This window comes from Rutilus rutilus (assembly GCF_951802725.1).
Source record: "Rutilus rutilus genome assembly, chromosome: 13".
NCBI classification, from domain to species: domain Eukaryota; kingdom Metazoa; phylum Chordata; class Actinopteri; order Cypriniformes; family Leuciscidae; genus Rutilus; species Rutilus rutilus.
The window spans coordinates 33,936,240-33,948,499 of record NC_140218.1 but is presented as its reverse complement, the minus strand read 5'-3'; the positions used below and the strand labels follow the sequence as shown (position 1 = coordinate 33,948,499).

The window sequence follows — 12,260 nt, the reverse complement described above, 5'->3', positions numbered from 1 at the left end:
GCCAACGGAGGGATTTGGCCAGGACACCGGGGTTACACCCCTACTCTTTACGAGAAGTGCCATGGGATTTTTAATGACCACATTGAGTCAGGACCTCGGTTTAACGTCTCATCTGAAGGATACTTGCGAGAGTCAGTTTGGATTCCTTTTTTACCAATCGTGAACAGTGCAAGGGTTCATTTGCTGGGTTCATTTTAACCCAATTACACTGTGAAAAACATTTTCACACCAACCAAACTCTGTCATTTCTACTGTGAAAGTGCCCTTAAGGACAATAGCGAGTCCAAGTTGGTCTAACTTGTTAATCAGCTGGGCTACCGGCCGGTGAGGACAAGGCTGACTTGGTGGAGCACCTTGGCAAAGTCTAACTACCAGCAAAAAGAAAGCTACCATGACCTGAAAAACAGCTTGACCTCCTTGACCTGGTTGTCCAGCAACTAGCATACGTATATGGGCTCTCACCAGGATGTGGGCCTTGTAGGTGTAAGTCTCCTCGCGTTTCTTGGTGATCAGCAAAAGTTTGTCGAACAGGAAGAGCGTTCTCTCATTTTTCGCTCTCTGGATGCGGAATGTTCCCTCGAGAACCAGCTCGCCATAGCCAATCAGATCAGGTCCCTTCCAGTTAGTCAACAAACTCTGAATCTCCTGAGAGAGAGAGAGAGAGAGAGAGAGAGAGAAAGGAAGAGCAGAAGAAGATGAGTGTTACTTTCCACGCACATGACTTTAGCCGACAGGCAAGTTGGGAATGACGTCCATGTCTGATGAGTCTCAAACAGAATGTTTTATTATCTGTTACCACACGCCCATAAAAAAAGTGTGAACCCTGCAGCTAAAAACTATTTAAGGTAGCTGATCCATGCTGACCATTTATTGCCATTTTTCTATTCAAGGACAGAGTCTCAATATTTGATCATCTGGACTAGTATCTGGTGACTTTGTGTGGTGCTGATATAGTAGACTAGAGTGTCCAATCCTGCTTCAGAAGGGCCACTTTCCCACAGAGTTTAGACCTGCTCCAACACATCCGCTTGGAAGTTTCCTCATCCTGAAGACCTTGATTAGCTGGTTTAGGTGTGTTTAAGGCGAGACACGGCAGGCAAAAACTTTTTTTACTGGTCAATTTTGAGATTTTTGGATATTTGTCTTCAATAACATGTCTTCTTTCAGACTTGTGGTGAAAAAAAGTCTGAAATACACATTTAGGTCTTTATTTTACTACACTCTCTCTGTTTGCGTCTGTAGATTTCTCATAAATCAACATGCTGCTCCGCGATCGCTGTCTGCTCCCTGTCATCACATGCACCATTAGAAAGCTCTCTCTCTCCTGTACCTGTAATGCTGTTGGATCCAAATATGGTCATTTCCTTTTTATCAGCAACCAATCGTGAAAGTAAAAGGGCTGAATGCGCAATCTCATTGGCTGATGATAAATCTTTAAAGCCCGTTTTCTCAAAATGACTTTTCTCTCATTCTCCAAGGCCGAAATCTCCACTTCAGTAGCACCATATACACCAAACTTTCCAGTCTTGTACCTAGTTATATTATGAAGACATTTACAGAGGGATTTGTAAATATATTATTCCTAGCCTGATTTATATAACATTTTATTCCAAAAAACATGGCGAAAGTCATGTTTTTTAGGCTATTGACAGTATATTCTGATTTACAGGATAACAAAACTAGATATCCATAAATCCCTCTGTAATTTTTTTTTTCCCCAATCTAATATGTGATTTTTTTTTAACCTGGCTTTATCCAATGCTCATATAATGAGTATAAGAAAATATATGCAAATTAGCGCATGTTTAATTAGATATTGCCTAATTTGCATATTTAAACATTAAATTACAGAAAACTTGTAATACATTTTTGTCTCATCTTAATGTAGGTAATCAACTGGGAAAGTTTCATGGTGATATCTGCTAGTTAAGATTTTTACCCTATTCACCTGTAGTGTCTCGCCTTAATGAAGGTTAACCCCTCAGGAAGACTGTCCTCCAGAGGTAGAGTAGGACAGCCCTGTTGTAGACCATCTACACCAGCTTGTGCAAGCAAAAATCAGCTACCATGTTACTGACTCCCTGTCGGTTTCTAGGACTACGTTTCCGAAATGCATCACAGGCCAAAAAAGATGGTACAAACTCTTGGCACCAAAGGTTTCTACGATCTACTTAGGCTTACAGTGCTGTTGGAAAATGCAGCCCAGTGTGTATATGAGTGTGTGTAGGGTACACGAACCTGCAGCCTCACTGCATGCTCGTGTTTTCTCTTCATGTCATTGATGTGCCAGGCCACCCTTTGCATGGTGTCGATTGCCTCCTGGATCACGTCGTACATCTCTGAATCCTTCTCCAGATGAGTGGCGATCTCCTGCAAGACACCAGTGCATCTCTGACCTCAGATCATTGCCGTGACCATCTCCATGTGTGTGTGTCTTTATGTACAGGTGTACTACGGTCTTTGTGTGTAGATGGTTCTGTGTGTGTGTGTACTTACATAAAGTAGTAGATGGTACTTTAGGATCCTCTGGACAGGTTTAAGCAGGTAGGAGCCGAGAGGAAGGGAGTGTTTAAGACTCTCCTGGCGCTCTCGCAGAAACTTTGCCACCGTTTTGTTCCGCATGCACTCTGTTAAGACAGCAACGGACCTGCAGGTGCATACAAACACACCGGCACGGCCAATAAAAATGTTTCTACTCACAGACTTCAGCAGATATGCACAATATAAACAGGTCAAACACACATTGTTGATTATATATCCCTGACAACCAAAAATTACATATGCAATGGCCAAAATACATTTAAGTGCATTTAAAATGTCTGGTGTTTTGGTGAAGTCGGTTCTGCTCACATTCACACAGATGTTCTAGTAAAGTAAGCATATAAGTTACGACAATAACTATGAACGGGATACATCAGTTCACAGCCTCAGTGTCACAATGCCCTTGAACAACTATATTATCATTTATAACCCAACAAACTTTTGTGAAACGTTTTGCTTGAAATGTGTGTATCTTGGTTGGATGCTATCAAATTCATTTACATTTTTAAAAGTGGCTTAAAGAGACAGTTCACCCAATAATGAAAATTTGGTCAATATTTACTCACCCTCATGCTGTTGGAAACCTGTATAACTTTATGACTTTCATTGTGCAGTTTTTTCCCCCCATACAATACATTTACTGTGGCCTATGTTGTTTTGGACCCCACTGATTTTCGTTTTATGGACAAAAACTGAAAATTCCTCAAAATATGTTTTTTTGTGTGTGTGTGTGTGTGTGTGTTCCATGGAAGACATTTGGGACAACATGACGGTGAGTAACTGATCACATAAGTTTTATTTTTCTAATCTTGGTTGATCGAAAGTGTCCAAAACGTTTTGGAGGCAAATGTACAGCAAATTACTGCATATATAAACAAACACACAGACATGCACACACACACAACAAACACACATGTGTGCACGGTTGAGAGAGTAAGGTCGGGCCCTTCTGTTAAAACACAGATTTTACAGTTTATTGGACCTGCTGCCACGCCTCACAAAGCACTGGGACAGATAGACGTGTGTGTGTGTGTGTGTGTGTGTGTGTGTGTGTGTGTGTGTGTGAGTGTGTATGTGTGTGTGTGTGTGTGTGTGTGTGTGTGTGTGTGTGTGTGTGTGTGTGTGTGTGTGTGTGTGTGTGTGTGTGTGTGTGTGTGTGCACATTCCAGTGTCCTGTGCACAGACTTCACATTGTCCCAATGGGAAATATGACCCGAGTATCACTGAGATACAGCTATTGCTTTCAGGAGTGTTACTGTATGTGTGTGTGTGTGTGTGTGTGTGTGCGGGTGTGTGTGTGTGTGTGTGTGTGTGTGTGTGTGTGTGTGTACGTGTGTGTGTGTGTGTGTGTGTGTGTGTGTGTGTGTGTGTGTGTGTGTGTGTGTGTGTGTGTGTGTGTGTACGTGTGTGTGTGAGAGAGAGAGAGAGAGAGAGAGTGTGCCATATGACCTTGGTTAGGGTCAACAGCTGTGTGAGGGTGTGGAGAGAGGGTCTCCATGGCCCAGACAAGAATCCATTCACATACACACACACACACACACACACACACACACACACACACACACACACACACACACACACACACACACACACACACACACACACACACCTTGCAGCATCTGATGAAACTACTACTGAGTCATGTCACTTATAATTTCTCTTAACATCAAAAGTAGGACCCGTGACAGCACGTGCTGCACCAGTGTGTGTGTGTGTGTGCGCATCTGTGTGTTTGATAAAAATGAAAAGAAAAGTGGGTGTGTGCGACATTTTTCTAGGGAAAGGTGTTGTATATCAATGCTTTTGTTGAACTTTGTCATATTTATTCAAATCTCTGCACACATACATGCACCCAAAGGCAAATATATTTGACACATATTCACATTCATCTCCAATAACCTTTATTGAAGGCCTCAACACTGTTCAGCTACAAAAACAGTGACTTACTCTATATATTTTCATCTCGGATTCTCACTCGCTCACCTATTAACACACCAAAACAAATGTCTGTAAAGTTGACCTAATGCAATGCTACGCTATTTCAAAGGAACTTATCTCACAGCTGCGTGTTTATATTAGTATGTAATAAAAAAATAAAAAAAACGAATTGTATTGTTTATCTAGTCTTGCATGCATTTTGATTAGTCTGGTCCACCTGGTCCACCGTAGTGTCAGTCTATTTATTTTTTTATTTTTTTAAGTGTGGCCTATGCAATCAGAAATTATTTCACAGAAGTAACTAAACAAAAAAAGAAAAAAAAAGTGGACAATACAGTTCTACTCATACTTGAAATTAAATGTCTCAAACAAAGATCTGATGCACTAATTTGGCAAACTTCAGAATCCAGTTAAGCTCCCCTAACTAGTGGAAGTTGTGCGGCAGTATTGGATTCTCTTTTACTGACACTTGCTGGCGTGGATGTTAGCAAATGTGTTTTTAACTCTTTCCCCGCCAGTGTATTTTTTAAAGAGGCTGTTTTTATTCTAGCTTAATGCATTTTTTTCAACACTTGAATGTGGGTGTTTCATTGAGCAAAAAGCAGAGAAAAACACTTTTTTTGTCAAAGACTACATCTGGATCAGATTCAGACCGATGATAAAAACACAGATGGAGTAGATCGAGTCCATCAACACCCCAAAGCTTCACAGTCCTGTCGCTCGTCCTGGGTCGACATTTCATTCAGTGACATTAAGCAGCTTTGATTTATATGCTGTTTAATGTTGATGATCGTGTTATTTTACATATGCATCTGCTTACATATGCTAACGCTTGTTTCTGCTTCTTCTTCACCTGTGTTTTGATCTGGAGATTCGGTTCTCTTTCAGAAGATGCGTAATAGCGCCCCCTACCGTATAACAGTGAAAACACGGAAAGCCGGAAATTTCTATCAATGGCGGGGAAAGAGTTATGAACTATGTGGGTTCAACAATAACACTGACGTTTGTCGTCACATAGATGGTAGAGTAATAACTTCTGCAAGATAAATGGTTTGAAATCGAATTAACGTCAGATTATTGCTGTAAATAACGAAGAAAAATCGCGGGTTTAATCGCGGGTTCATCTCATACACTGGGGTTCACGTAGACACATGCACACCTTCAAAAATGGTGCTTTCTTCTCCTGACAAAGTAAAAGACACTGAATGAAATTTGTATCTATGTGGGATGAAAGCTATAGATTATATTGCATGTCAGCTTATTTTGCTCAAGAAAAATGATATGTTTACGATTATAACTTTGCGATGCTGCTGAAGGCTCCGATCTTTTCAAGCAATACCAAAGAACGAACTGGTGTGACATAATTTAGAACAAAATCAGACTAAATCGAAGTTTGTTTGGTGTACGTTTGTACGTTTCGGGAGTTTGAAACAGCTAGTTTAAAGAGTTTAACACCACTAGTTTAACGTCGTAGGGCGGCGTTGGGATGTTCGCTAACAGTAAACCGCTGGTCAAGTACTTCGAACTTCTTTTTACCCCCAAGCGAAGAACGAAAAAAATACCTTTATATTATTTTATAAATAATTGTATATTATTTATATTTTATATTATATTGGGGCCTTTATGAATGTTCATTGCAACTATGTTTTTTGGGAAACAGCGAATCGTTGAACTATGAGGATAATGATGCAACTTGCGACCATATAGTTGGCTAACTATGCTTTTGGGAAGCACACCCCTGATCATCTTGGTGACCACCATAACTGTAGTCTTCATCTCATCTTTAGGGGTAAAATAAGTGCAAAAGGTGACTTTTAAATGTAATAAAGAAAGGTGCAGATTGGACAGGTGATAGAGAGAGACAGTGAGACGGGGTTTCCCTCAGGGGTGAACATATAGAAACAGACTCCTAGACTCCAGTAGTGTTATACACAACATAATATGACCACACACTCTCACATGTCTCACATTCCACACAGACAAACACACACACACAGGCATCTGAGACAGCCATTGCTCTTGAAGACTTATAAAGCTCTGTATTGAGTGAAAGATGGTTGACACACAAACCAAAGGAAGTGAACTATACAACCACAAACCACAGGACATATTTCTCACCTTGGGTAATTTGTGCAGTACTGTGTGTATATGTGGAAGTCTTCACTCTGAAAAACAAGAAGGAAATTAGGGTTAGTTACTCAAAGGAAGACAAGAGGGTCAGACTAGATAAGCATATTAAATAATACCTTAATGAAAAATAATGCAGAAAGGGTTGTGTGACGGTAAAGGGACAAGCAACACGCTTCATTTTAAATACTTTAAAGGGTTAGTTCACCCAAAAATAAATATTCTGTCATCATTTACTCACCAGCATGTAATTAAAGGGTCAGTTCACCCAAAAATGTTTAATTCTGTCAGTAATTACTGGAACATGTCGTTCCAAACCCGTAAGACCTTCGTTCATCTTCAGAACACAAATGAAGAGGTTTTTGATGAAATCTAAATCCCTCCATTGACAGCAACGTCAAAACGTAGGCTCACTATTGGCCAGCATCACACACATGACCAGCGTCGGCCAATAGTGAGCCTACGTTCTGACGTAGAACACAGAAGCGCTGCGCTGTTATACTACGTCACCAGCGTATGAGAATGACATGGAAGAGAAGAGATTGTTGAATAAAGTCGTTATTTTAGTTGTTTTTTTGCGCACAAAAAGTATTCTCATCGCTTCATAACATTAAGGTTGAACTACTGTAGTCACATGGACTAGTTTAACAATGTTCTTACCACCTTGAAAGTTGCAATGACGTTGCTGTTAATGGAGGGATAGAAAACTCTCAGATTTCATCAAAAATATCTTCATTTGTGTTCTGAAGATGAACGAAGGTCTTAGGGGTTTGGAACGACATTAGTAAAATAATGAAAGAATTTTAATTTTTGGGTGAACTATCCCTTTAAGTGGGTCAAAAAGCACTCGAAAGTTCGGCTAATTGCATTGAATACAAATTTGAACTATAATACATTTTTATTTAGTTGCAATTAAGTGTCCCAAATCCGTTCATACTTAAGTATATTCTTTTAGTATTTTAGATACTTTTCATTAATGTATGCTAAAGTGTACTTCGTTTCCACAAGGGTATATCGACATTTAGATGTCAGTGTGTGTCTGTCTGTTTGTGCACATAAGCTTGCTTGCTCTGAAAGGTCACATCAGGATGGTGCGTTACAGCACAAGTTTCACAGCGCACACACACTCACACACACGGCGGTCGCAGTGACTGTAATAAGAGTCCTGATGTTATGTTTACAGTAATGCTAGATGTGAGCGTGCTCTGATTAAATCTCTCTCTTCTCCTCCTTCATCTGGAGTCTTTTGCTCTCTCATTCTGCCTATATGAACATCAAAGAACTTGGAAAAGTACAGAGAGTCTGAGTATCAAAGAGCCGTTTATCCTCTTCCTCTAATATCCCGTCTCTCGCCGCCCCCGCCAGCTTTCACATCTGCCCTCTCTCTCTCTGTCCGTACACATACACACACACACACACACACGCACACAAACACACACGCACGCACACACACACACACACACACACACACACACACACACACAGGTAGCTGTATTAGTGAATGTGTTCTTGCATAAATGCTCTGACCCAAGTGGAAGGTTCTCCATGGGAAAATGTCAACATTTTCTCCTGTTTTCTAAAGTCTGAAACCAGAACCAGATGTGTGCTTTCTGTTTGATAATGTTGTCTTCAAGTCAAACACACGCGCCACAATATCAACATTAATGGTCAACTTATTTTCGTGTCAGAGCTGTTACTGTGTCATGCATTTTGGTGTGAATGGGCCACTGCATTGACATCAGCATCCAGGACCAGAACAATATTTGTTGCTTTAGGGTTTTATAAGCTTCTGTCAGAACTGCAAACAGCAGGTGGAGGATCCTTACTGTTCTCAGAGAAATACACTGAGTCAGCGTGTGTCCTTAACAGAGAGAGAGAGAGAGAGAGAGAGAGAGAGGGAGAGGGAGAGAGAGCGGGAGCGGGAGAGAGAGAGAGAGAGAGAGAGAGAGAGAGAGGGGGGGGGGGGGGAGAAGGAGGGAGAGAGAGAGAGAGAGAGAGAGAGAGAGAGAGAGAGAGAGAGAGAGAGAGAGAGAGAGAGAGAGAGAGAGAAAGGACAGTGTTCTCAAGAAAGCTTTGATAGGAATCAGATGTAATAAAACCTCTCACTTTTACTGGAATCCTGAAGCTCCTTTGTGATATCAATACCACAGAACTGAGTAATGCCTTTAAACGCACACACACAACACACACACACACACACACACACACACACACACACACACACACACACACACACACACACACACACACACACACACACACACACACAGTTCTGGGAGTATTTGCTGATGATGACTAACCTTTATCAAGAGGACTGACCCATAAGCACAAGTCTGGCTTTATACACTGTAAAGCAGGAATCTGCATCTGTTACTTTAAAGAGCTTATTTTCTGCCTGATTTAACCTATAAATGTTGCTTACTTTTTATAAATGAATGTGTTATGTTGATCAGCGATATTAACCCTTTCACGCATAGAGGTCACTACTGTGGACAGCTATTTAAAAAGCATTGTCTTGCGTATGCATGTGTTTTGATGGCATAGCTGCACATTATCCTCTACAGTGGACCCTGGTGCATCATCATTTACATTGCCATCAAGTGGCAAGACGTTGTGTGTAGATTTTTCCCCTCTGAACCAAAATGCCAGTCAGTCAGAAATGCCAAGTTGCTCTGGAATATCCATCCATTCTATAGGAGACTCTTGCAGGTGAAAATTGAAGCATCTAGAAATATCTAATGAGTCATATCACAGTAACATTTTCCAAGTATTGATTTTAGATGGCCGTCTGCCGGAAGCTAGTTATTTTAGTCGATAAAGTTTTGAATATGGATCGCTTCACTTCAGAAGGCCTTTATTAACCCCGCAGATCCATGTCGAGCACTTTAATCATGGATGGATGCGCTTTGATGGACTTCTAAAGACAAACAGCCATTCACTCCCATTATAAAGCTTGGAAGAGCCAAGACATTTTTTTATATAACTCTGATTGTATTCATCTGAAAGAAGAGTGTCATATACACCTAGGATGACTTGAGTGTGAGTAAATCACGGGGTAATTTTCATTTTTAGGTGAACTATCCCTTTAACTTAAAAAAAGTAACGTGATTACGCAATGTATGTGACTTGTAATGCATTACTTTACTTGTTAGATCAAAAAGTAATCTGATTACGTAATGCATGTTACTTGTAATGCATTATGTTTAAAACAGTATCTCTTCAGTTTAAACCATAAACGCATACTGTACACTCAAGTGGACATCTGAAAATTCCTTTGAAAAATGTGTAAAAAAATAATAATTTGCATTTCAAATCTTGTTTTTCATACTAAGAGCAATAAAAACACATAGAAAAAAAATAAAATAAAATAAAAACCTGACTGAGGCTGTCATAATTCATGCATGAAAGGGTTAAATAATATGTATGTACTTGATCAAAACCAGTTCATTTAGATGTTACCATTTTTCCCCAGTGCAAAACAGCATAGTTCATTGTTGTTATTAAAACCAAAACTACTAAAAATAGTTTTCGGTAATAAAAAAAAGAAAAAAAAAGTAAAGAAAAATAAAAAAAATATAAAAAAAATAAAATAATAATAATAATAAAAATAAATAAATAGATAGATAGATAGATAGATAAATAAATAAATAAATAAATAAATAAAATATTACATGAAACACCTAAACTAAATAAACTTAATTTAACATTCAAAATATTGGCTTGTTGGCAACTAACTGAAATAAGTTTACACTGAATTACTAAAACAAAAACTGAAATAAAAATAAATCCAAACTATGGAAATATATATATTTTTAAAACAATAAGGCTAAACTAAAAAACTAATAAATAACAAAATTACTAAAACTTTAAATTAAATTAAAAAGAAAAGAAAATTGATAATTTAGAAACCAAAGCTAATTAAAAGTATTAATGAATATTTTTATAAATAATACTAAATGAACGCTGGTATAATTTAGACTATAATTTCTGATTGGATGAGCAACTTATGATGACTTTTTGTTGTATTCCTCTCGTTGGATAAAAGTATCATCATATACTGTATTTATAATAAATACAACAGTTACATCTACAAAATTCAAGGACAAATGTCCATGTAATAAATGAATTGATGTTTTTATATGTACATTCTAGACCTATTAATTCCCTTAATTATTATATGCTCTTAAAAAATCAACTCCAGGTGACAAATATTGAAACATATTTGGGACACTTTTTCGTCCATTGTAAACATACATATGCACAGATTTAGGTTCCTTTAATTACCTCAGAGCCATATTAGTTAATTGGCGTTGTTCATAAATATCATATTTTGATGTTCTGATTTCAAGTTTGTCAGCAAAACACACTCTTAAGTAATAACCAGTTACAAACACTGACCACAAAGTGTGTGTCTGAGTGAAAGCCTGTGTTAGCGTATGCAACGAGAGCCGGGCTGAGAAAGGAAACCATGTGTGTCAATCAAAGCACCAATCAGTGTATCTCTCTGTGGTTTCTCAAACAGTGTTTCCCAGGCATGAACATAAGCCTCATACCCAGTACAAGCAGACCTCCGAAGGCCAGTTTGACACTCGGGCTGGTCTGGGTGTGTGAGTTCTCGTGAGCCTCACTCATTTGCACTGTGTAAATTGTCAGCCCCCTGCTAACGCCACATTAGCACAACAATAACCCGAACAAAACAAAGCAATTATCGCACAAAACCACAGGAAAGACAACCACAGAAACGAGTTGCATTCCAGCAGCTGTTAATTAGAGCTATAAAACAGCTAAACATACTCAAGCATGTGTTATTATGCCAGTCAATAGAGACTCTTGAGGTAGGAAACTAATTCTAACACGTAATAGGCCTGATAGAGATGCCGACTGTTTATCTGTGTGACCGTGTGATAGTTTTGAGCATGATAGTGTGAGCATTCTTCATCATTTTGTATTCGCGTTTCATGAAAGAAAGACTTAAATGAAAGTTTGTATTAACCTGAGTGTGAGTTTTGAGTGATCTTTAAGGTTTGTCTGTGTGAAGAAAAGACAAGAGTTTTACCTTGGCTACGAAACACTTTGCAATGGCAACTGGGTTGGCGTTACACTTCTCCAGGTCATGAAGGAGATCACTAAAACACACACACACACACACATTGGTTATATATCATTACTCACACACGTATTGTAGGCCATAAACTGTAAAGGAAAGACCCACTTCTGTGAATGAACAGCATTGTGAATGCATGTGTGGTCACTTCTGCATTGCAGTCATATGAAGTAACACTGTGAGTGTGTGTGGGCTGAATTTGTAGAGAGTCTGGCTAAATGTGCAGGTGTGTGTGTGTGTGGTCCGAAGTGAGAGGAACTGAGGGAAGAGATGGCAGCAAATACAGCAGACTGTCTAAAACAGAAGATCTTCCCTCAACAGGCCAGAAAGGACTCTTACTCTGAATATGGTACACGTGACACTCCTAAAGCAAGCCATGCTGTTCATTTGTGTAAAATGGTGTTTAACCTTCAATGGAATCAATGAGATGTTTAACCTTCGTCAACCTCAGGGGGGCCAAACTATATGTTATATGAGCTGAATATTATCTTTATTTCCATTAATATGAAGTTACCAACTTCACTTAAAGTTACCAAATGAGGGACATTGT

The 12,260-nt window shown here is 39.1% G+C and overlaps 1 protein-coding gene across 2 annotated transcripts in view; it reads right to left on the bottom strand.

Moving 5' to 3' along the window:
• The window catches only part of LOC311301848 (pleckstrin homology domain-containing family G member 1), a 53,736-nt gene that overhangs the window by 9,054 nt on the left and 32,422 nt on the right, over window positions 1-12,260 (bottom strand). For both annotated transcript variants that reach the window (XM_084427214.1, XM_084427213.1), the window contains exons 4-8: window positions 11,663-11,732; window positions 6,598-6,644; window positions 2,497-2,647; window positions 2,239-2,370; window positions 463-645 (exon numbers count right to left, since the gene is read on the bottom strand). In XM_084427214.1, coding sequence (XP_084283340.1) covers window positions 463-645; window positions 2,239-2,370; window positions 2,497-2,647; window positions 6,598-6,644; window positions 11,663-11,732 — 583 coding nt within the window. The remainder of the gene's footprint in view (window positions 1-462; window positions 646-2,238; window positions 2,371-2,496; window positions 2,648-6,597; window positions 6,645-11,662; window positions 11,733-12,260) is intronic.